Here is a 24,541-nt window from a genome sequence, read left to right on the forward strand (position 1 = left end):
CTCCACCACGCTTTAAACAAATTCAGTTCAAACAACTTTAATTTCTATGCTTAATTCCTTGAGCAATATTCATCAACAATGCTTGATTACCCTGACAGCAGCAACATACTCTGCTCAATAATTTTGAAGCAAGTTGGATGTCACATGATCATATGAATAAACGTATGGGTTACAAGGAAGGCTAACTCCACACAAGTTCCAAGAGACGAAGTTTCAGACCCCCATGTTCCTGACTCGATACGGTTTAAGTTTCAGTCCCAGATGCAGAGAAAAAAGTGGCTTGAAGACCTGCACACACCGCTCTATCTAGTGTCATGCAGATTCTGCAATCCAACTTATTAATAACGCATGCACTTCTACATGAATAATCTTTATTTGGTGGTAAATACATTGTAAGGATCAGGTAAAGCTTCATGCAGCTAGCAAGGTCTCCCATGGAAGGAGTTCATTATATATAATTAATATATATATATATATAGGATTTTTTGCGTGAATACCCTTCTAAATATCGAATTTTGCGTGATTACCCTTTCAAAATTGATATTTACATGTATACCCTCGTAAAACTCTGTTATTGTACAAATACCCCTAATATAACGGTTGTTTTAATGGTGTTAAAAAAATCATATTTATATTAATTAAAAAAAATTTAAAATGATGTTACTATTCTTACTATTTCCTCCCCCCGTATCGGGATCCTAAGAAGAAGAAGAAGAAGACAGGAGCTCCACTTGGGCCAGAGAGAGAGAGAGAGAGAGAGAGAGAGAGAGAGAAAGATCCCCTCTATGAACTAGCAGTCCTCTCTCTCTCTTCTGGGCCCAAGAGATTCTGAAGCAGGGCACAGCTGTGTGGAGCTCCTATCTTCTTCTTCTTCTTGGGCTCCCGATATGTAGGGGACGGGGAGGAAGCCGGGCACCGAGGGGGGGGGGGGGTGCGGTGTGGGGAGGGAAGAGTAAGGCGGCGGCGGCGGCGGCGAGAGGAAATAGTAAGGATAATAACGTCATTTCAATTTTTTATTTTATTTTTAATTAATATAAATATGATTTTTTTTAACACCGTTAAAACAACCGTTATATTAGGGTATTTGTACAATAACAGAGTTTTACGAAGGTATACATGCAAATATAAATTTTGAAAGGATATTCACGCAAAATTCGATATTTAGAACGGTATCCATGTGAAAAACCTATATATATATATATATATATATATATATATATATATATATATATATATATATAGAGAGAGAGAGAGAGAGAGAGAGAGAGAGAGAGAGAGAGAGAGAGAGAGAAAAGCTTTCAAGGGCAAGCCACGCGAAGTATTGAGCACAATAGGTGGGGGTTTCGCAATCCCCACTAGCAACAACCAACATGGAAATGGCTATTTCTTTGAACTACGTGAAAGGTAAACCTCCATGCACCTGACCCTGTTCTTGATTTCGTAGGGATTGAATACGCCAATGAACAATATGCATCTAAAATCATATACAAGCCCTACATGGATGTGCTAAATTTTCTCATATACAGGATAATGCGCAAAGTTAAACAGGTGAACAGGAGCTTGTCTCGACAATCATCCTCTTCTGCCTTTTTTTTTTTTTGGTGGTACAAATCTTTCTCTTCTGCTTAAAAAACCATATTGGACCATGTTTCTTCAAATATTCTGCTTTGGATAATTATATTATGGGCGGGTCTCTCGTGCATCCCTCTCTATTAAAAGAAAAGGAAAAAAAAAAAAAAAATCGTCTTGAGCTGTTAGGGATATTTGAAAAAAGGCTGGCTACCCCTATTTACATAACCAAGTGCCCACGGACCTCTTTTACAAAATAAATAAATAAAAATTTCTTGATGTCATATATATTTTTTATGACCACAATTTAATTGTTGCTGCTCACCTGTATCATCTAATGATTTCTAGCTAATATGCTCAGTATATGCAATTTTTCTGTTATCATGAGTACGTAAGATGCTAGTGTTCAGTACGTAAGATGCTAGTGAGAAGACCGTGAAATATTTTAGGAATGGCTTGTCTAAGTCTTTTAGAATGCCAGCTAGGGATGTTATTTAAGAGTATGCACCCTTTGTTCTGGACACAGTCAAAATGCCCACTGGATATAAAGACTGAACTGGTGTGATAGGATCTTAAGAGGTAAAGAAAAGAGAAACAAATGAAAAGAGACAGAGACCTATCTTACAATCCAATGCCAGCAGCATTCACGTGGACTTAATGCGGTATGTGAGAAATAAGCAAAGGTGCCTAAAAGTATGAGAAAACATGGCCGGAGGCTCCATACTCTGGATTAGGGCCCCGTGTGGCCTGGTCACTATATATGGCAGAAATGGAATCAGATGCATGGATAACCTAAGCATATTTAAGCCCAGTATGCGAACGTCGAAGAATTTTGAGCTGCCAATAAAAAATGGTATCTGAAAATGTTTTCAACCTGAGACTTCTGCATCAGTACTTCGTTACATGCACTAGGTGGGTCAAGGAAATGTAGTCTTCAATACAATAATATGTACTTCCAATTTTCCTAGAGCTCATTTCACCTCCATTTGTCGATCTCTCTTGAAGTCGCTTTGATTAGCTTTTTGGTACTCTCAATAAGCTCATCAACCAGGGCTTCAATCTGTTGCCTGAAAAATTGGAAAGAACAATAGACGAATGTAAGCACAGCATGAATAAATTCCAACCACAAGACAACATAAGAAAAAGATTGGGAACATCAAAATCTTGAAAGCAGTGGGCAATGTCAAAGTACAAAAAGAAACTGCACGATACCAATATGCACAAAATTTAGTAAAGAATGATAACAAATATGCCATAGGCACATGATTACATTCTTATACAATCAAGAAAATGAATCAGACTAAGAATGAGCCAGGATAATTGATTTAGCTAAATTTCGTAAACTTAACAGCTTGTTAAAGTGTTCTAGTTCTACCAGTGATGGCCAAATGCTTTATTATTAGCAGGCAGAAGTGGGAATAGCATATGGAGAAGAATTACATGAGATCAATTAATATTTGACAACAGTATATAATGATTCCTTGAGTATATCATGATTAAAGTTATCTGATATTCACCACATATCACTTCAACATTTTCATAATTGCAATCTTCATCCTAGTTAATACTGTTAGGGATGGTCATGTTGAGCTCTTTGGTGAGATAGAAGGTTATTCTCTGTAGCAGGGAGATTTCTGGTGTTTGGAGGTCCATCCTCTTGTTGTTTTCTTTTCTTTTCATTACCGAAATGAGAACTGGTTAGGCGCTTCATGCCTAACTTTTTCCTCTAAAGTTGATATTCATGAAATGCTTAGCTGCCATCTTCATTATATAACATTCTAAATGATCATTTTCTTCTCATAGTTTGGTCTCAGTTGGTATGTTCAAACATGGTCCATTATAATCATCTAACCAGGGTAGGCCGAATCAGACCGAACTATCCGATTCGGCCCGAACTGAACCGACTCTGTGAGAAACCGGGTCAGTTCACTTATTGGAATCGGTTTCGGCCTCGAACCGGCCGGAACAGGTTCTGAACCAATCGAAACCGGCCGGAAAAGGCCCGAACCACCTGGAACCATTCGAAATCGGACGCTTCCGTTCGAACGGATCGTACCGAGTCGATCCGGTTCGGAACCAGAACCCCTTCCCTTCTACTTCTTTTGTTAAAAACAAGTGTTGAAAAGGTCTTACGGCTAAACGACTCCCCTTCCCCCCAAGTTTCAAAATTACACCGATTCAGCGCAATTGGAGTAAGATCCAAATAAGATGTGTTCTCTCTCCCTTATCCCATTTCTTATATTTTTTTTGTTTGAAAAAATAGCTCAAAATTTGCAAAATAAAAAAAAATTGGGCCAAAATTTTCAATTTGGCCTTGATTTTATTGTATGCTATAGATCTATAGATGATCTACACGATGACATAAAAATTTTTAATTTTTAGATTATATATAATTTTTAAATATTAAAAATATATTTTTAGATTAAAAAAATAAAAAAAAAATATATAAAATCAGAAGTGTATGTAGGGGCATGCAAGCTACTCTCCAGAAAAATTTGGTGTCCATTTATTCAAATTTTGATGCGATTACGCGCATAGTAGCCTAAGCCTAAATTTGAAAAAAATTGAGAAATAAATAGCTTTTAAAATATGACATCCATTATTGGGTTCTACATGGATCTGAGCTAAAATTATTTTTTTTAAATATTTATATTTAAAAATTATTTTAAAATTCAAAAAATAATTAAAAGATATAATTAATACTAAAATATATGAAAAATTAGTAGTACGTATTACATAATTTAGAAGTTATTTCTGAAGTGGAAAACATATTTTGCTGAATTTATGATATTTAAACATATTTTTAATTTAAAATTATTAAAAATATATAGATAGATAAAAAAATATAAAATATTTGCATTATGTATTAGATAAATCAGATATATTTTCTGAGGTAAAAAAATTATCTTCATCATAATGATATTTTGCTATTTTTAAATAATTGAGAAACTAATGTACTTGATAAACCTGTAGAAATAGAACCATCAAGAAAAAAGAAACCAGAATGTGACATTGGTTGGCGTTATGAGCAAATGCTCTTGGGTCGACAACATTGGAAGTGCAACTAATACAACATAGAGTTCAAGAAAGGAGGGGTAATCAAATTGAAGCAGTACTTAGCTGGTGGTTACTTCAACGTATCAATGTGCTGGAAATGCCGATGAAAGGTTTGGGAACTGATGAAGAAACACTTCTAATTTCAGAGTAGCAAAGGAAAGTGTTTTCAAGAAGAAGGTGGAGGTGGACTGCAGAGCGGCAGAGCCACCTTTCTATCACTCCAGAGACTTAGAGGCATTTGTTCCAAATGACGAGGAGACAGATTCAGACTCTCATGCAGGCAGACTTGGATGATCAGTGGCAACAAAATGAGATGGCCAGGCATAAGGTTCGATTTGAGCCGTCATATTACGAGTCGGATTTCGGTTCTGTGAGTAGCAAGGCAAATCCAGAGTTCAGTAGGATCTCCTCAGTCGAGGAGGCCGTCAGTAGAGGCGGTGGCCGTATTGCATTTATGTTGGAAGTTTTTGGTAACAAAAAAAATTCATACAGAGAGATTCCACTATAAGCAGCAATTCATGATTTAGATTCATATACCTACTCCAGCAGAGATTCGAAGCAACAGAGAGTTGACACAATGCTGAAGAAGCATAAGAATGATATGTGCCGAGTTATTAAATCCTGATTCCACTTCAGCCACAGCCCAGCACATATGGCAGACAATACGTACTATAGGTCTGCTATTTTCTCCATATAGGCTACCGTCCCGCTGTAGATCCTCTAGATCCGAAGGACATCTACGGTGAGCTTCTTGATAATAATAAAGAACTAAAGAAATAGATTGCTTTATATACGAGCAAATGGCCCATATATGGACTGATAGTGATGTGTGATGGTTGAACCGGTCCTACTAGACAGAGCATTATCAGCTTATTGACATATTGTGATACAAAAACTTTCTTTCACAAACCAATTGATGCTTATGATCAGGTGCACAACGCAACGTACATCCTCAAATTAATAAAGAAGGTAATTGATCAGGTAGGAGATGAGAATGTCATGCAGGTCATCATTAATAATGAGCCACGATATAAAGCCGCCGAAGAGATCTTGATGGAGTGATGGCCATATATTTTTTGGACCCCATATGCTACACATCGTATCGGCCTCATATTGATGGACATTGCGAAGATTCATAGTGTGTAGTAGATAGTGGAGGCAGCCCAAACCATCACCAGATATATTTATAACCATACATGGGTTTTTTCACTAATGAGGAGGTATACAGGAGAAGAGATCTTGAGACCAAGAGTCATACGGTTTGCTACCAACTACATTACACTTGATAGTATTCTTGAGAATAAAGCAGCCTTATATTAGATGTTTGTCAGTCCCAAATAGAAGAAAAGTAGATATGCGAGGGCTGACATTGAAGAAAGCATTGTCGAGGACTTGGTGACAAAGCAGACATTCTGGCAGCAGGCCACTGTGATAGTGAAGGCTATCATACCATTATATCAAGTGCTTCAGGTCGTGGACAACAAAAGGTACCCCCAGATGGGCTTCTTGTATCACATGATGGAGAGGGCAAAGATTCAGATCAAGAAGACAGATCCAACATACGCCTAGGAGTACATAAACATCATTGAGCAACCGTAGGACTACCAGATGAGTAAAGACTTGCATCTAGCAGGTAAGCAGTAACATTAAAAATTAGATTGTTCCTATACTTGTACAATTTTACTAAAACAATAATGAATTCTATCTATAGCATACTACATGAACCCTCAGTTTCAGTACACCGTAGCTGGAATCGATATGGATGACAAATTTCTAGCCGCTCTGCGTAATACGATTTACAAGATGGAGCCTGATCTAGAAATCGTGGTCTTATGTCTATAAGAGGTAAGTTAACTTAAGTGACATATGTAAGTTAACTGATATTTTCAATTATTAACATATATACAATACGATTCTTTTTCACATACCAAAATATTTAGAAAGAGCACTAATAGTTTTGGAGTCTCCACAGCTGTCGTAAGTAAGAAAAGTATGAATCCAGGTATATTACACATCAGAAGGACTGTGGCATTAGATGGTTACTAATATGATACTATCTTATATATAATTTTTTTAATATTTTTGCAGCTAAATGGTGGAATCCATTTTAGTTTGTCCGCGAAAAATCTTAAGCTGCTAGCTATCCAGATCCTCTCCCAAATGATCACCTCGAGTAGCTATGAGCACAACTAGTCCACTTTCGTTCTCATCCATAGCAAGCAGAAGAACCGTTTGACACATAAGTGCCTAAACGATCTTGTATATGTTCATAACAATATGAGGTTGAGGTTGAAGTGCATTCGGAAGGAAGTGAAACTGTACACAGATCCGATCTAAAGTGTTTTTGTTGATGATGAGAATGATCCTATGATCGGATGGCTTGTGGGCAAGAAGCAGGAGCCGAAGCTTGATGAACAAGGATCGTCTCCTCGACCGGCTAGTTTCGTAGCTAGTGAGGTTAGGATCGATGCAGGGCAATGAGCAGAGAGCAATATTTTACGCATTCTTTCAGTTGATCAACCACAGCCATAGGAGAGCCAGTCACCACATAACTTCTTGTCTGAAACAACCTCTCAGAGATGATTGAGAGATGCTTAGACAAGGCCACTCCGCTATCCGGTCGACTCAGTCAAGAGGGCAACATACATCCTCCTAACATAGCCAGACAGAGAGGGACACGAAAAGTAAGCAGAGAGTGGCACGAAGAATAAGCAAACAGCGAGTGACACGAAGGGTAAGAAGACAGTTGCCCAACACACTTAAAAAATAAAAGGCACATGCAGCCCCAATGGAGAGTGGAGGAGCCAGTTCTTTCAGATTCAAAGACCAGAAGCAGCAGTTCTGGTGGTCATAGATCTGCTGGCCAGAGAAAGAGTAGAGAACATGAGAGCACCGTTTATGAGACAGCCATAGGATGGTCTTCGACTCACCGGAGAGTCTCAGTTTACACATGCTACACAGAATAGGGACTACGATGCATAATCTAGTGGAGCCCACGAGGATCCGATTGCATATAGAAGATAGGTTCTTCGAGGTTATTCAGAAGGGCACGATACAGCTGCAGATGGTCTCGCACATAGAGTAGGATTTATAGACGTATCAAGTTCCGAGTCGTATACTGAATCCTATTACCCATAGCCACATGCAGTCATAACCCATACAAAAAATGAATATGGATATGGTACATCTGAGGTATCTTCCAATGGCTACTATTCTACCCAGCTCGGAGCATCTTATGAGTCGGATTTTGTTGCCGGCTTATTCGGATGGACCCCTTCACAGTCGTTTTATCAGTTAGTTTATCAGTCAGAGAATGCTTCTTAGAGTCAGAGCTTCGGCGAGAGATCCGAGAGTGCTTATAATCTGGAGCGCATTCCTTATGGGATGAACCTACAAGACTACAATGTCGCTTGGTTAGAGAGATGGACTGATGTGCTTCCTCACTATGCTAATGATCCAGATATCTATACATCGCCACTAACGAGATTTTAGATATTAGTATGTATGTTGTACTTTAAATATATGCAATTGATTGTTATTTTATATTTTTGCACTAGATTTAATAATATTTCATGTTGCTTCTTTTAATATGCAACATCTTACTAATCATTTTACCTTTTGTATCATTTTAAAATAATAAGATGTATCATTTAGGTTAAATCGGAATCATAGAAACATCAAAAAAAATCAGAAAAACATTAAATTAGACTTAAAATTATTGAAAAAGTTCAAAAAGATTAATTACCAATTAAATCAACTTGAAAAACTCAAAAAAATTAGGCACGCCGGTTCCGAACCGGCATGTCTAAGCATACTATGTGTTGGTATGGCATCGAACTAATACCGTATCGACCCGTCCGCCAACCGGTGTAAGTCCCAGTACCGATTCAGGGGACCTTGCATCTAACAATTTTGTAACATCTTCAAATAGTCTATAGGCTTTCCAAGGTAACTAATGTCCGACTGTTTGACTCATAGCTAACCACTGGCATGGCCTTTACAGTTGGAAAGCCTCTTGTCATAAAACAGTACTTACAGTCCAATGTTGTTTACCCTCTCAGGTGAAGGTACAGTCCATTGCTTCAATGAATACCTTCAGAATCTTACTGCCCAAATATGACATACTGTGTGGTTGCCAATCTATCAAATGCTATTTGGGATTAGACACAATCAGATTCCTTTTCCTTCCATGTCTATGTATATGTAGTTCTCTTTGCTTAAATTTATTTCACCCATTCTTCAAAATTATTTTACATTAGGTACACTTAATAGTTGACCTCAGATTTTATTCTAATTGTATAGATTGTATTCTTTTGTCAATAGCATGTTACCTAACATCTGCTACGTCAGTACTTTATGCTTTCATGCTTTCATGAAGTAATATAGATAAAAATCTATTCCAATGCATGAAATAATATATTTTATTTGGAATAACCATCAGATCATAACTAATTTGAAAGAGTACTAAAATGATGGATTGCCTAGCTTTGTGGGCTCCGGCATTATGATGTTAGTGAAGAGAATGCCCACAAAAAGAGCTTCCGTTGAATAATGAAGAAACCATAATCAAATTATAAAAAGAAATAATCCAAAATCAAATTATACAAAGAAATCATCCAAAATCAATTTATACAAAGAAATAATCCAAAATCAATTTATACAAAGAAATAATCCAAAATCAATTTATACAAGACGCCTATAGCACTCTGGAAGCATAATTTTATGACTTCCAGGTTCTCTCAACCCACCTAACAACAACAACATATCACTTTTCTAACATTACTCCTATAAAACTCGCATAGACTTTAATAAGTTCATTTATCTTTGTTTTAAACAAACTGCTAACAAGTAACCAATTAAGAATTCTCTTAAAAAATTAAAAGAATCTAAACCAACAAAGATCACTTTCCTAGTTGTCACTTATAAAGTTATTATGTAAACAACCTAAATTGAATCATTGATTTTTATGTATTAGGTGGTTAATTGAGTGCAAAAGTAGAAGCCTACGAGTTATGAACTTAAAGTAATGGGCACCCAGTCTGATGATTTCGATATGCCCACTGAAAAGTTGGGGCTCCATGGAAGAACTTAGACTTGTCTGAAGGTGGAGAGGACCTTACATAGCCATGTGACTGAGAAAGGGTCTTCCAAAAAAGGCATGTGAAAACAAAGTAGATAATCTTAATGAGAAGCTTATAATTCCAATTCCAATTAGTTGAGGTAAGAGTGGTGGTCATCATAATGATTTAACAAATAGGCCTCTACAAAAGCGACCTTAAGTGCCAAAAATATACTAGGTTTAAATGCAAATACATTATTTATCATGAAAATGACAATCAAGGTCATGCCAGACTAATGAAACAGAGTCATTAAGTTACTTACTCAGGTGGAATGTTTCCTCTCCCGTGGAATAGCTTCCCCACATTTGTATATCTTCGGTTCTCATCATATGCAATTCCTTTTCCCGCACCATAACCAAACCCAATACCTATTCCACATCCAGCACCAAGTCCAAATCCAAATTGTAAACCAGGAAATCCAGCACCTATGCCCGCACCTGTTTTAATAATTTAAGAGTGAAAAGGCACCCGCATGTATCAGCATTTTAGCAAAACTTTATAAAGAGAATATAAATAGTACTACAAATCAATTTATCGTTTTAAGTTAGAGTAGGAAAAGAATTTTTCTTCCTGAAAGTTTAAGCAATGATTAACTCTCAGCAAAACCAACTAAAACGCAAAGGTATTCTTTTATCTGCAATTCTGCTTGGTGTTAGCTATGGATATGCTTTAATGGTAAAGACTTGAAATTTGATGTCCATTCCTCTTCCTTCCATCAATAATAAAATACTGTTATAATAGAATAACTAGGATTTTAGAACTCATCGATTGAATTGCATAGAATCCTTGACTGCCAATAATGTGCAGCAAATGAGAACCAATAATGTAAACCTTATGCTGATGATTGGAAATATGGCACAATGGCTGAAAGTCTGAAACAAAGTCCTTTTGGATTAATTATGACTGGGTGATGGTTAGTGATAATCCTTGTGGGCTAATCAAGTACCAAAGGCTACTATCCCATAAACAGGCTGGGTTGGGGTCGGATCCATGCTAGATCTGCAGCTGAACCCAATAATGTATGGACCTGAATCTGATCCCAATGGGACAAGTAACATCCACATCTAACCAATATCAGATTTGAGTTTGGATTCCAGTTAATTATCAGGTTTGCTTGTGCTCATGTAATGACTTACTTAGGTTTTTTCCATGCTGATACTTTTAACTTTTTTTCCTTCTATTTTCCTTCTTCCACCACTTACTAAAATAGTTTTGAATTTTTTTGCTTTAAAGCACTACTTGCCAATGCAACTTAGATATTCTATCACAGCAAATGGCTAACAAATATCTTGATCAAGATAAGCAACAAAAGTCTACATGATTTTTAAAAACATTTATTATCTCCACAACCACATAAGCTAATGTGGCAAATAAAAAACTTGCAGTTGAAAGTAGGACAATAGTTCATAGATCTCTAAAATATATCAATAATTCCGATCTCAACTTTTGCTTCAGAAGCTTCCTCTAACTGCCTCAGAATTTCCTGAACATTTCAGTTTTCCAGAATCACAGAGTGCCACAACATTTTAATACTCGGGCACAATGAGACAGAAATGGACCATCATGCTAACATTAGCTAGAAGTGCCGTGCATATGGGGACACCAAGACACTTGGCACTCATGCCAATTATCAAGGTAAAACATAAGCACTAGTGGGAGGGTACTTGAAGGTACTTGATTTCATGCATCCAAGATATAGAAGGCATGTTATGTACATAAGACTAGACAAGAATAAAAGTAGAAGGCAAACTATCTTTGTAAGTTCATATATTTATCATTACATCTCTAACTAACTATTTTTTTAATATTTCACTGGTTAGTGGACAAAAAGACAAACTCTCAACTATTCCTTAGGATAGAAAGATAAACAGTGGAATTGATTCATGTGTGATGCCAAACAACGACAGTAAATATTGCCCACCACAGCCATACGTGTCTCATTATATTTTGTTGTTATAAACGTGCCCTTTGGATACATAAGTATTTGATCAAGCATCAGAGCAACCAATTAACTTTAACTATTTTATGTGAAGACCATTTACTTCTTGTGAAATTCACGTAGCCTTTGGCTGCTTATATTGGATTGAGATGCTTATTAGCCTTCTATTGCATCCGCAAAATAACCTAACTGTTGTAGTTTCAGTAAGCTGTCAAATACATTTAAAAAAGAATTTTTAAGGTGTTAAGTGTTGGCTAAAGGAAAACAGAGGGAAAAAATTTCATGAAAAAGCATAACTAAACTATTAAATTGGTCAAGTTAAAAATGACAATAAACTGGAACACATAATTGAACATTAATCGAGTTCAGATCTGATGCATCTTAATGGGTTCAGATTTATGTCCAAATCTGATAGAGGATGTCAGGTTCAGACACAGATCTAGCATGGAGCCAACTAAAGTCTGACCTGTTTTCCATTCTCCTTGTTAAAAGAAACAATTCCTCTCAAAGTGGTCTCTAGGAGATTTGGATCCTCTTGAAGTGATCCATCTTCTTCCACCTTTCCTACATATTGTTATTTAAGATATAACAGTATCAATATCAATTACTGTCAGAGGATTCGTACTCGCCATAGCTACATGTTCACGATCTCAAGAATCTGGTGCAAGCGAGTGATGCTTGGTATGACCGCTTGAACAAGATTTGACTAACATACGCAATGACAAAGAGCGACTTATACAATATATACCACAAGCTTCTGATGCAGCAAAGACCAAGACTTGCCAATAAGTGTCCAACAAGATGGTATAATAGGCGATGAAGCCATTCAAGGAGGCCAACAAGTTGCAGATGTTGAAGATCAAGGCTGAACTGAAGCAAAGCAATGCCACCATCAACAATAACATTACCACCCCCATTGATCTCAAGGAGTTGAGTACTGTGATGAATATCAAATAAAGTTCTTGAGCAACAACATCCTTGGCGGAGGTATCTAAAATTAGTTCCAACTCAGATCTGTGCAATGGTTCTATTGTTAAAGATCAAGATTCGAGAGTTTTATCGTCAAAGATTCATCAGTTTTTGATTCAACAATCAATGGAGCTGATGATGATGTTATTGAGAAAGATCTATTATAGGCCACGTCGGTCAGAAAGGGGCCTAAAACCGAACCCCAAGTCCCAAGGGTTAAGATTGCACGTGAGATAGGAGTTGCATGGCTTGCGGAGGTCAAGAAGAAGCTGTCAAAGTTGTTGCATGGATTACGCAGGGAATAAAACAGCTTCAAACGTTTACATGCAGCGTTGCCCAGTCAACTAGCCATTGGAGCTAGTTTAGGAGTCTGTTTTTCCATTTCAGTTACTTCCCGTTGTTGTTTACTGAGTTAAGTTTAGTAGCTTAAGTTTCAGTCATGTACTCGTTGGTTTCGCCGGGCTTTAGCCTATTTAAGGAACTAGAGTTTAGCAATAAAGAAGTGAAGAAAATTTCCTCAACTATTGTGGTACCGTTCTCGCCTTAAAGAGAATATTTTTTTTATCTGTTATAATCCTTCTTTGACTGGGACCACTATCAGTGGTATTAGAGCGCGGTTTTAATGGCCACTAACAAGGAGCAGATTGAAAGATTGGAAGCTGGGCTTAGTGGCCTTCAAGAAGGCATGAGTTGTATGGAGCTGGGAATCGCCGACAAGTTACATCACTTAGAGGAGAGTTTCAGCCAACCTGTCCGACATGTTGCGATCATTCAAGGAGGACTCAAACAACACCAGTCACAACACCGAACGAGGAGAAAATTCTCAAAACCGCACCGAGAACAACTGGAAGCAGGAGGAGGACGACTGGTCTGTTCATCAAAAATGGCAAAGTTGAAATTTTCTTGGTATTCTGGGAAAGACCCCACCGAATGGTTCAATAGAGTGAAACAGTTTTTTGATTTTCAGGACATTTCCGATGCACAAAAGGTGCCGCTAGCTTCGTTCCACCTTGAAGGCGAGGCAAATCAATGGTGGCAGTGGCTCAAGAGGACTTTCCAGCAAGAAGGAAGGGTGATTTCATGGGAAGTTTTTGAAGACAAGCTTTGGGCTTGTTTTGGACCATCCGAGTGTGAAGATTTCGATGAGGCTCTTTCACGGGTCAGGCAAGTCGGCTCATTTAGAGATTATCAATGTGAATTCAAGAGGCTCGGCAACCATGTTCGGGGCTGGATTCAAAAGGTGCTTGTAGGGACGTTTATGGGAGGTTTGAAGGCGAAGATAGCCGACGGCATTCGCATGTTCAAACCACAAACTTTGAAAGATGCCATCAGCTTGGCAAAAATGCGAGATGACCAACTCACAAGATAGAGACGATTCCTGCAACCACCTCCACCACCGGCGCGGGCTTCGCTAGCTCTCCCACAAGCAAATCATGCAGCATTTGCTGCTCCTGCACTACCGGTTAGACGGCTGACTTGGGATGAAATGCAACGTAGAAGAGCTCAAGGTCTATGCTTCCACTGCAACAAACGTTTCAGGCCGGGCATAGGTGCCAACGATCTCAACTGCTACTTCTAGAGGGGCACACCAATGCAGGCGGTATTATTTGTGAGGACGTTACGAAGCAACAACCACTGGAAGAGGACCCAGGAGTGCAACCCAAGCAGGAACTAGAACCAGAAATCACCTTACATGCTTTGACTGGATGGTCTGTACCCAGAACGATGCGCATCACAGCCAAGATTGGTCCCGACGAAGCTGTTGTGTTGATCGACAGTGGATCAACGCACAACTTTGTTAATGACCGCTTGGCGAACTTGCTTCGTCTACCAGTTGTTCCAACCGAAGCATTCACCGACAAAGTAGCAAATGGTGAAAGATTACAATGCCAGGGGAGGTTCGAGAAGGTACGGGTTAACTTTCAAGGCACTGAGTTTTCACTCACCCTCTACTCTACCATTGTTAGGCTTAGACCTTGTATTGTGAGTCCAGTGGCTCCAAATGCTGGGTTCTGTAGTTTGTAACTGGAAACAGTTAACCATGGAATTTATTTGGGATAACCAAGCCCGAAAGCTACAAGGAGTAGAGGTGCAAGCTATTCAGGGGGCTTCATTGAAGGAGATTACGAAGGATTTTCACCAAGGCCATGCATTATTTGCGGTTTGTTTCCAACCAACCATGGGGACAGCAGCTAGGGACGAGTCGCAAGTCGAGAGGTAGCAGGACATGCAGAAGGTGTTGCAAGAATATGAGAAAGTCTTTAAGAAGCCCACCAGTTTGCCACCAACCCATGATGTAGACCATTGCATTCAGCTTAAGGAAGGGACTAAGGCCATTAACGTCCAGCCGTACCGATATGCCCATTTTTTCAGAAGGCAAAAATTGAGAAGCAAGTCCAAGAGATGCTAGATTCGGGGCTTATCCGCCCTAGCACCAGCCCATTCTCCTCGCCAGTATTATTAGTAATGAAGAAGGATGGAAGTTGGTGCTTTTGCACGGACTACTGCGCGCTCAACGCCGTCACCATCAAAGATCACTTTCCAATCCCTATGGTGGACGACATGTTGGACGAGCTCTACGGTGCTTCTTACTTTACTAAATTGGACTTGAGGGCCAGGTACCACCAACTAAGAGTTAATCCTCCTGATATCCCTAAAACTGCATTCTGTACTCATAACGGACATTATGAATACTTAGTCATGCCATTTGGTCTTTGTAATGCGCCTTCTACATTTCAAGCAATAATGAACTCTATATTTCGTCCCCATCTTAGAAAATTTATATTAGTTTTCTTTGATGATATAATGGTTTATAGTCCTACTTGGGACAAGCATTTGACACATGTAAGACAAACTTTGGAGATATTGAGGCAGCACAAATTCTTTGTCAAGTCTAGCAAATGTGACTTTGGACAACAAGAATTGGAGTACTTGGGGCATATTATCACCAATCAAGGAGTAAGGGTGGATGAAAGCAAGATTGCAGCCATGGTAGCATGGCCACGGCCTATTAACATTTCTGAGTTGCGTGGATTTTTAGGGTTGACAGAATATTACAGAAAGTTTGTCCAAAAATATGGCATGATCGCGCGACCTCTCACCAACCTTCTCAAAAAGGGACAATTCGGATGGCATGATGAAGTTGAAGCGGCCTTTCTTGCCCTCAAGAAGGCCATGACAACCACGCCCACCTTGGCAATGCCAAATTTCAACGACTCCTTCACTATTGAGACAGACGCATCCAGTGACGGAATTGGTGCGGTATTGACTCAACAAGGCAAGCCAGTGGCGCTCATGAGTTGGGCCCTAAGGGTGACCAAGAAATCATGGTCCACTTATGCCAAGGAGATGCTGGCCATCGTAGAGGCAATATGTGTATGGTGGCCTTATTTACTAGGCAGAAAATTTTACATACAAATCGATCAAAGAAGCCTTAAGTATTTTTTGGAGCAAAGAGTGGCAACATCGGAGCAACAGAAATGGGTGGCCAAGCTTTTAGGCTACGACTACGAGATCATACACCGCCCGAGCCGTTAAAATTCTGCAGCCAATGCCCTATGACGTAAACAAGGTAGTCCCATTCTTCATCATATTTTTATTCCGCAGATTAATTTATGGGAAGAGATTAAACAAGCGGCAAAAGATGACCCATACATCAAATCCATGGGGCATGTGGCCGAAGTCCAACCTGAAGGCCCATTCAAATGGCACAATGGCCTACTCCTTTACAAGGGACACGTGATCGTACCGGCCAACCCATCACTATGGGCCAAGCTACTCCATGAGATGCACGACACTAAAGTGGGCGGCCACTCGAGTGTGCTACGCACGCTTAAGAAATTGGGCAACAATTCTACTGGCCTGCGATGCACAAGGCAGTCCAAGAATATGTCAAAGGATGCGAGGTATGCCAAAAGACTAAGGCAGAAACTTTGGCTCCCGCAGGGCTCCTACAGCCGCTACCAATTCCATGCCAAGTCTGGGACAAAATTACTTTGGATTTCATTGAGGGACTACCAACTTCGCAAGGCAAGGATACCATCTTGGTGGTCATAGACAGGTTAAGTAAGTCAGCTCACTTTCTTACTTTAACCCATCCATTTACCGCAAAGACTGTTGCAGAAAAGTTTGTGGAAGGGGTCATCAAGCTCCACAGGATGCCCAAGACCATTGTGGGTGACCGAGACCCAATCTTTATTAGCAAATTCTGGCAAGAGTTCTTCAAGATGTCAGGCACCAAGCTGTAGCTCAGCTCTGCATACCACCCGCAGACCGACAGACAAACGGAAGTTGTCAACCGCTGCATTGAACAGTATCTTCGGTGTTTCGTTCACCAATGGCCGCACAAATGGAGTTACTTCTTACCTTGGGCGAAATACTGGTACAACACAACGTACCATATTTCTACCGGGATGACTCCCTTTTAGGCACTATATGGCAGACTCCCACCTTCCATTCCCTCATACAAAGATGGTCTCTCACTTGTACATGAAGTTGATCAGCATCTTTTGAATTGAGATGAACTACTTCAGCAACTAAAGGCCAATTTGGAGCGGTCTGTTAATCGGATGAAACAGATGTCATATCAAAAGCAGAGGGATATCTCGTTCAACGTCGGCGAAATGGTCTTTCTTAAGCTCCACCCTTACCGCTAGCAGACGGCCTTCAAACGAGTTCACCAGAAATTAGCCAGCCATTTTTATGGGCCCTACCAAATTTTAGAAAAGCTCGGCCCCGTTGCCTACAAGTTACAACTACCTGAAGAGGCGCGTATTCACCCAGTTTTTCACATATCGCTACTTAAGCGGTATGAATATCAGGGCAAAAATACGGAAGCACTGCATGCGGAAGTACCACCATTCACCGATGAGGGGGTGATCATTTTGGAACCTTTGGCCATCCTGGACACTCGCTGGATTAAACACGGAGCCCAACTTGTTGAAGAAAGCTTAGTGCAATGGAAGCATCTACCGATTGAGGAGGCAACCTGGGAGCGGTCTAAGATGCTGCGGGAGAGATTTCCAACCATGGACCTTGAGGACAAGATCCACCTCATGGGGGAAGGATTGATAGGCCATGTTGGTTAGAGAGGGGCCTAAAACCAAAACCCAAGTATCAAGGGTTAAGATTGCACGTGAGATAGGAGCTACATGGCTTGCGGAGGTCAAGAAGAAGCTGTCAAAGTTGTTGCATGGATTACACAAGGAATAACATAGCTTCAAACGTTTACATACAGCGTTGCCTAGTCAACTAGCCGTTGGAGCTAGTTTAGGAGTCTGTTTTTCCATTTCAGTTACTTCCCGATTTACTGAGTTAAGTTTAGTAGCTTAAGTTTCGGTCATGTACTCGTTGGTTTTGCTGGGCTTTAGCCTATTTAAGGAACCGGGGTTTAGCAATAAAGAAGTGAAGAAAATTTCCTCAACTATTGTGGTACCGTTCTCGCCTTAAAGAGAATATCTTTTTTATCTGTTATAATCCTTCTTTGACTGGGACCACTATCAATCTAATCATTGATGAAATCATGGAAATGATTGTGGAAGATTCGATGGTTAAAAACGAAAAGGAGCTAATCACAAATCTAAACATTGAAGCATCAAATTTTGTTTGTACAAGGATGGCGATCAAAACTCAGCAATTCAAGGATCTGTTTCTTGTTCCTTATACAGGTACATTAGCATATGCCATCATTGATTTAATTTTGACTGACAAAGGCAAAGGTCGTGATAAACTGGCTTAACAATTTAGTAGCTCGATCACCATATCGGTACACAAGAAGCAAAGACCAACTTTTGTGGTGGTGCATTGACTGTACCTCATCATGCCATTCGATCGAAGAAAATCTCCGTTACATCTCCACCTTGTGGAGAAGGTTGATTTGAAGGGTGGGGGAACAACATGATCCCTAATCTAAAAAGAGAAACCTGCAACTAAGCTAATTTTATTTTTTCAATTTATTTAGTTTTCTAGTTTTACTAGAATTAGGTCTTTTCTTGTTAGCCAAGGCATCTTAGCCAGTAAATATATGAGTCCTAGGGCATGAACTATCAAGGAGGAGAAATCATGTTTTAATGGGGGCTAACCATCCTGGAAGTGGTTTCTAGGAGGTCTGGATACCCTCGAAACAATCCATCTTCCCCCTTCTTCCCATATACTTCTAATTAAGATAAAATTTCAGGGAATTTCTTTGTTAAATTAGTTCAATGGAGGGAATTATATTAAATAAATAACTAATCTATCATGATTCACTCCAAGCTAATCTGGTGCCTGGTGGTAGAGCAATTCTTGGAAAGCACGATAAATTTGTTCAGAATAGCGGTCTCACCACAAACTCAAAAAAAAAAAAGGAAATAAAAACAGAAGAAATTGATCGGGTGCCGAGATATATATATTAATAATCCAAAGAACAGGGAGATATGGTGTCAGCGGAAAGAGGAAAAGAAAAAAAAAAAAATAGAAAAAGCTGACCTCCGAGGAGGCCGATACCGACGCCGACACCGCAGCCGGCGCCATATCCGATACCGGGTCCAAGCTTCCCGAAATCTTTGGATTTCAACACCGGGAGGTTCCACAGCAAGCCCCTACCCCCGCCGTTCCCGTCCATTCCGACTCACCTATCGATCTCTCCCTCTTCACTCTCTCTCCGCTGTTGCTGGAATATTCCAGGCCATAGCAGACGGATGTATCATTTTGAGGTTGAGTCCTACCCGTTCCGAATGCTGGACCACATGGGGTATGCTGGGGTGACCGGGAACGAGCTCATTTGAGCCCGCCTCTGCATCTCTTCTCATCGTGTAGTTTTTAATTAAAGAGATTTTCTAAATATAGTTTTTAGTTAAAAATTCCCTATTATCTAGCAAGTAGAGGTAATCACGGGCCTTCTGGCCCGCCCGGCCCGCCCAGCCAGGCCCGAAATTTTTCGGGCTTGGGCATTGAAAAAGAGCCCATTGGTCGGGCTTGGGCAGGAAAAATGGCCCGATCAAAAAAATTGGGCCGGGTCTGGAAACTTTTAAAAATGGTCCGGTTCGGCCCGGCCCGACTATAAAACAGTAAAATATAATATATTAAAAATAATTAAGAAACCCTAGTAAAACTAAAGCCCTAATTCCTAAACCCCCCCTCCCCCTTTCCTCGCTGAGAGCCGCCGCGACCCCCCCCCCCCAAACCCCCCCCCCCCCTCTTTCCCTCGCTGAGAGCCGCCGCCCCCCCTTCCCTCGCCTGAGAGCCCCCCTTCCCTCGCGGAGAACCACCGCCCCCTGTAGCCGGTTTCCGCCGGTTTCCCTGTAGCCGCCGCCTCCTTTCGGTGTCGTCGCCTCTTCAACGACCGACCGACGGCTCTTCGCATCCTTCTCCCCCGGACGGCAACCTCTGCGGCTCCGGTCACCGACTCACAGTCACCGGTAAGATTTTTCTCCTCCTCCTCCTCCTCTTCGAGCTCGATTCCGGATGAATTTTGCCCAAGCTCGGAAGTAAAGCCCCATATAGCTTCAAGCCCGGATGGAAGAGAGAGAGAGAGAGAGAGAGGTGGGGGGGAGCGAGAGAGCTCGGAACTCGGAACTTCCATTAGGTTTTGAAATCTTTGGGACTCTGGAGCTTCCCCATCGGGCCGAGTTTTGAGGGTGGGGGGGGGGGGGGGGGGAGAGGGAGGTGGCTACGAGTCTTCCCCTTTGATGGAAGGGAGCTTGGACAGTAATTTTGTTTTGGGTGGACCGGTGGAGACTGGAGAGAAAGAGGGAGGAGGGATTTGGTTGGCTTGATGCCTTGATGCCTTGATCTTTCATCCCATCGAAACTCTAAGGAAGAAAGATCAGGGGATTGGAGATGGACGAGGGATCTTTCATCCCTTCTCTTTTTCGGTTTTGGTCTTCAGAGTCCTCCCCTCACATTGCTCCAGTTCCACTGTTCCAGCTATAGTTCTCCCTTGACCTGAGATGGGCTCCTGATTTTTTTTTTTTTTTTGCCGGTTGGATGGGGCTTTATTTTTATTATGATAAATACTACTATCCCAACTCCCAAGTAATGAAGGGATGGTTTGTTCATTGTTGATAGGATAATTCTTATGAACTAAATTTTTTGTATAATTAGTTGTATAATTTTTTGATAGGCTTATGTCAATGGCAAGCGAAAGTTCACCTATTCCTGTGGCAGATAATGAGCATGAGGATTGTTATGTCAAGGATGGTAAAGCAAAATCAAAGGTATGGATGCACATGGTCAAGCTTCGAACCGAAGATAAGGACATATTGAAAGCACAATGCAAGTATTGCAAGGAGATTTTTTCAGTTGCTTCTAAGAATGGTACGTCTCATATATGGTGCCACTTAAAAAGATGTTCTAAACGTTTTCATCATGACATAAGGAATTACACTATTTCAACTGAAACCACAACTTCTGGAAGCACATCTTTGCATTTGAAAAATCCCAAGTTTGATCAGGAAGAAGTTCGTAGAGCTATTTGTATGTTTATTATTGCTGGTGCACATCCTTTTAGAACTTGTGAGGAACCTGGTTTTAAATATATGGTATCTGTTATGTGTCCTCAATACAAAACCATGAGTAGGCATACTATTAGAAGAGATGCATTGAAATATTACATGGATGAAATGAAGGTTGTGAAGGAGGAGTCGGCACAAGCACCGGGGAGAATCTGTTTGACTTCTGATAATTGGAAAAATGATTACACATAAGATGAATATATTTGCATCACAGCACATTGGATTGACAATAGTTGGAAGTTGCAAAAAAGAATAATTAGATTTGCAGCCTTAACCCCTTCCTTTGATGGGCTTTCTATTGCTGATGAGGTCGCTTTATGCTTGGCTCAATGGAAAATTGATAGTAAGGTTTTTACCTTGACATTGGATAATGCATCTTATAATAATACCATGGCTACTTCTCTCAAGATTCGTCTTTTTGCAAATAAATCTCTCTTGCATGGTGGTGATTTTTTTCAAATTCGTTGTTGCTGCCATATTATAAATCTTATTGTGCAAGCTGGTCTGAATCTCATTGATGGTGTTGTTTGTAAAATTAGAAATGTGGCCAAGCATTTGAAAAATTCAATTCCAAAGAAGAAGAAGTTTTATGAAATTGCTGAAAAAAGTTTTCATTTGAATACCAGAAAAAGATTGCGTTCTGATTGCTGTGTTAGATGGAATTCTACTTTTTTAATGTTGGACCGTGCTGTTTATTTCAAGGCAGTTTTAGATCACTGGGGACAGCGTGATAGAGAATTTGGAATCTTTGCACTTTCTGAAGAAGAGTGGGAAAAAGTAGCTAATCTTCATAAGTTTTTGAAAGTGTTTTATGATGTGACTAATCAGTTTTCTGCTAGTAAGCATCCAATAGCAAATATTTATTTTAGGAGGGTGTGGGAGATTCATAGAAAATTGATAGAGACTGCTAATGGCCCATATGATTTTATGGTTGATATGGTTAGAGAGAGGCAAGTTAAATTTAACAAGTATTGGTCTGAGTATAGTTTGATCTTATCTTGTGCTACAGTTTTGGATCCCCGTTGCAAGTTAGAGTTAGTTGAATATTGTTATTCTAAACTTTATGGGAAAATTAGTGCAAGGAAGATGGTTCAGAATATTAAGAATACTTTGTATGATTTATTTGAGGAGTATATGCTGCGTTCAACTTCAGTCTCTTCTCCCAAGATTGGAACTTCTAGTGGCAGTGATGTTGGTAACCATGATGCAGATAGTTTTGAAGATTATGAATTATTTTTGAGTAAAAAATAAAAGCTTGATCATGGGAAGTCACAATTAGATATTTACTTGGAGGAGCAAAATCTTGGGCTGCACATCGATTTGGATATTTTAGTATATTGGAGAGATGTCTCAGGTCGTTTTCCCGAGCTTGCATCGATGGCTCGTGATATTTTGGCTATTTTCATATCAACAGTCCCTTCAGAGTCTGCCTTCAGTATGGGTAAAAAGTTGATAAATCCTTGGCGAAACTCACTTTCACCAAAGACAATTCAAGCTATTACATGTTATGAGGATTGGTTGCGAGCAAAGGGCTTCTCATTAGGTAATTCTTTAAATCTTTGCTTGTTCTTCTATTTTTTTCTCTAATATATATTTGAATAAAAACTATTTTTTTTGTTTCATATTTATTTGTTTTTACATTTTTTTAGGACAATCGGGTGTCTTGGGAGCTAACATGGAAGAATCTAGTGAGGATGAAGATGACGAGGAAGAGATGGAAGAGGGATTACATGGTTCGGTCATTTAGATATTCTATTAATAACTCTAATAATTATTCATGTTCAATTATTAACAATTGTTAATGTTCCAATTTTATGTTTGTAGGTTTTGAGAGTTAGAAGATGCAAGGATATTCTTCTACAGTTTTCTATTATGGAAGTGGCTTCAAGAATTATGATTACATTTACTTTTGAATGCACAAAGATGCATGTTTGTTATAATGTTAATAGGACAATATAATTTGTATTTTGTCTAAATATGTAATTGTCTAAGTTTGTAGTTTTTATTGTTGGGTTGTAATTTTCAGCTGGATAATAGTGTTTCATACATTTTATTTTCTTTCTATTGGCTTGAAGATGCAAATTTTTTCTTTTTTAATGTTTATAGATATATCCAAATTCCAAAGTTTGAAACCACCACCAACACTATCTATTTGAAATAGGCTACTTATATGCTTAACATTAACTAATTAACCATTGGAGAAACAAAATAAAGCTAAAAAAATACATCCAGTTTTAGAGAGCCCATTAAGCTGTTAGGCCATTTTGGCCCATTTCTAGATTCCAAACAAAAAAAAAAATCGGGCCTGTCGGGTCGGGCTTGGGACCAGATTTATAAGGTTGGGTCAGGCCTGGACAAAAATTTAAGCTCGACAGTCAGGCCGGGCCGGGTCTGGGTATAGCCATCGGGCCTAATTTCTGCTGTAGAGCCCGGCCCGGCCCGAATTTTGATCAGCTCTACTAGCAAGGTTGCTTTCATTTATATCATAAAAAATAATTAAAAAAAACCAGCAAGGGTGTCAAGTTTGAGGGTCCTCTCTATTAGGCCCTTTGTATTGAAAGAAATCTTTGTGCGCATGTTCCAATAATCGTGCGATGGGTGTGGAATATTGTTGAGGACCCCCGTAAGCCACACCATCGGGGCGGCAGGATAGGGAGCAGTTGATGGTTATGGACGAGATTGGAGCACAACTAATGTGGATGGAGACCGGCCGAGAGGAGGAGCAACGGACAGCGCCACACATAGGCCACGCCCAATGTGTTGAGGACCCACGCAAGCGACGCCAAGATCGCGCCAAGCCAAGAGAGAACCGTGCGCCAACTGAAGGCCCAAGTGGCCAAATGATGTGCCTTGTGGCCGGCCACCCTTTGCCCAACCACAAGGTTCATCCACGACATTGACATCGCATGGGATCCACCCGCGCGACAGACCTCACCTCGTTAACTCAACGGGCACTCGGCTTGGTCTCTGGCCGAAGTCGGCTCGGCCTTCGGTGGGGTCTGAGGTTGGCCTGGACTCTGGCCGAAGTCGGCTCGGCCTTCAGCGGGGTTCGAGGTCGGTTTGACCCAGACTGGAACTCCTAGGTCGCATGACCCGCTCAACCGGGACATGCGTCCCGTGCATCCGGGACGTGCGTCCCGCGTGGAACCTTCACCAGCCTTGGCCGAACCTCACTTGGCCAAGGCTCATGACTTGGAGAGCAACCATGCCAACACTCAGCCATTTGATCTATCCGCCCAAGACCCTCCAAGGGCAACTATGTAATTGGCCCTTCTTAGGGTTGTAACAGAGGTATATAAAGAATGTTGAGAGGAAAATTAGGAGATTTTAGAGAGTATTCAGCATAGTGTTCAGCCGCCAAGAGCTTGGAAAGCTTGGCTTTTATAATCGGCCCT

The 24,541-nt window shown here is 40.2% G+C and overlaps 2 protein-coding genes and 1 long non-coding RNA gene across 3 annotated transcripts; 2 read left to right on the forward strand and 1 right to left on the reverse strand.

Moving 5' to 3' along the window:
- Positions 1-2,386: 2,386 nt before the first annotated feature.
- Positions 2,387-19,373, reverse strand: LOC103695896 (uncharacterized). The gene is made up of 3 exons (XM_008777342.5): positions 19,120-19,373; positions 10,009-10,183; positions 2,387-2,636 (listed from the first exon to the last, which is right to left on the reverse strand). The coding sequence occupies exons 1-3, from the start codon at positions 19,253-19,255 to the stop codon at positions 2,546-2,548; spliced, it is 402 nt and encodes a 133-aa protein (XP_008775564.1). The 5' UTR covers positions 19,256-19,373; the 3' UTR covers positions 2,387-2,545.
- A 1,392-nt stretch (positions 19,374-20,765) lies between these two features.
- On the forward strand, positions 20,766-22,397 carry LOC113461146 (zinc finger BED domain-containing protein RICESLEEPER 2-like). Its single transcript, XM_026800708.3, has 2 exons — positions 20,766-20,949; positions 21,361-22,397. Exons 1-2 carry the CDS (start codon positions 20,766-20,768, stop codon positions 22,395-22,397), a joined length of 1,221 nt encoding a protein of 406 aa, XP_026656509.3.
- Positions 22,398-22,545: 148 nt separating this feature from the next.
- LOC148700668 (uncharacterized) lies at positions 22,546-23,063 on the forward strand. Its single transcript, XR_015971172.2, has 3 exons — positions 22,546-22,689; positions 22,796-22,879; positions 22,971-23,063. It is a non-coding gene; the product is annotated as an uncharacterized LOC148700668 (long non-coding RNA).
- The last annotated feature ends 1,478 nt before the right edge of the window (positions 23,064-24,541 follow it).

The sequence above is a fragment of the Phoenix dactylifera genome, chromosome 11 (assembly GCF_051530095.1).
Source record: "Phoenix dactylifera cultivar Ajwa chromosome 11, Ajwa_hap1_PhDact_Kaust_v1.1, whole genome shotgun sequence".
In the NCBI taxonomy this organism is placed as follows: domain Eukaryota; kingdom Viridiplantae; phylum Streptophyta; class Magnoliopsida; order Arecales; family Arecaceae; genus Phoenix; species Phoenix dactylifera.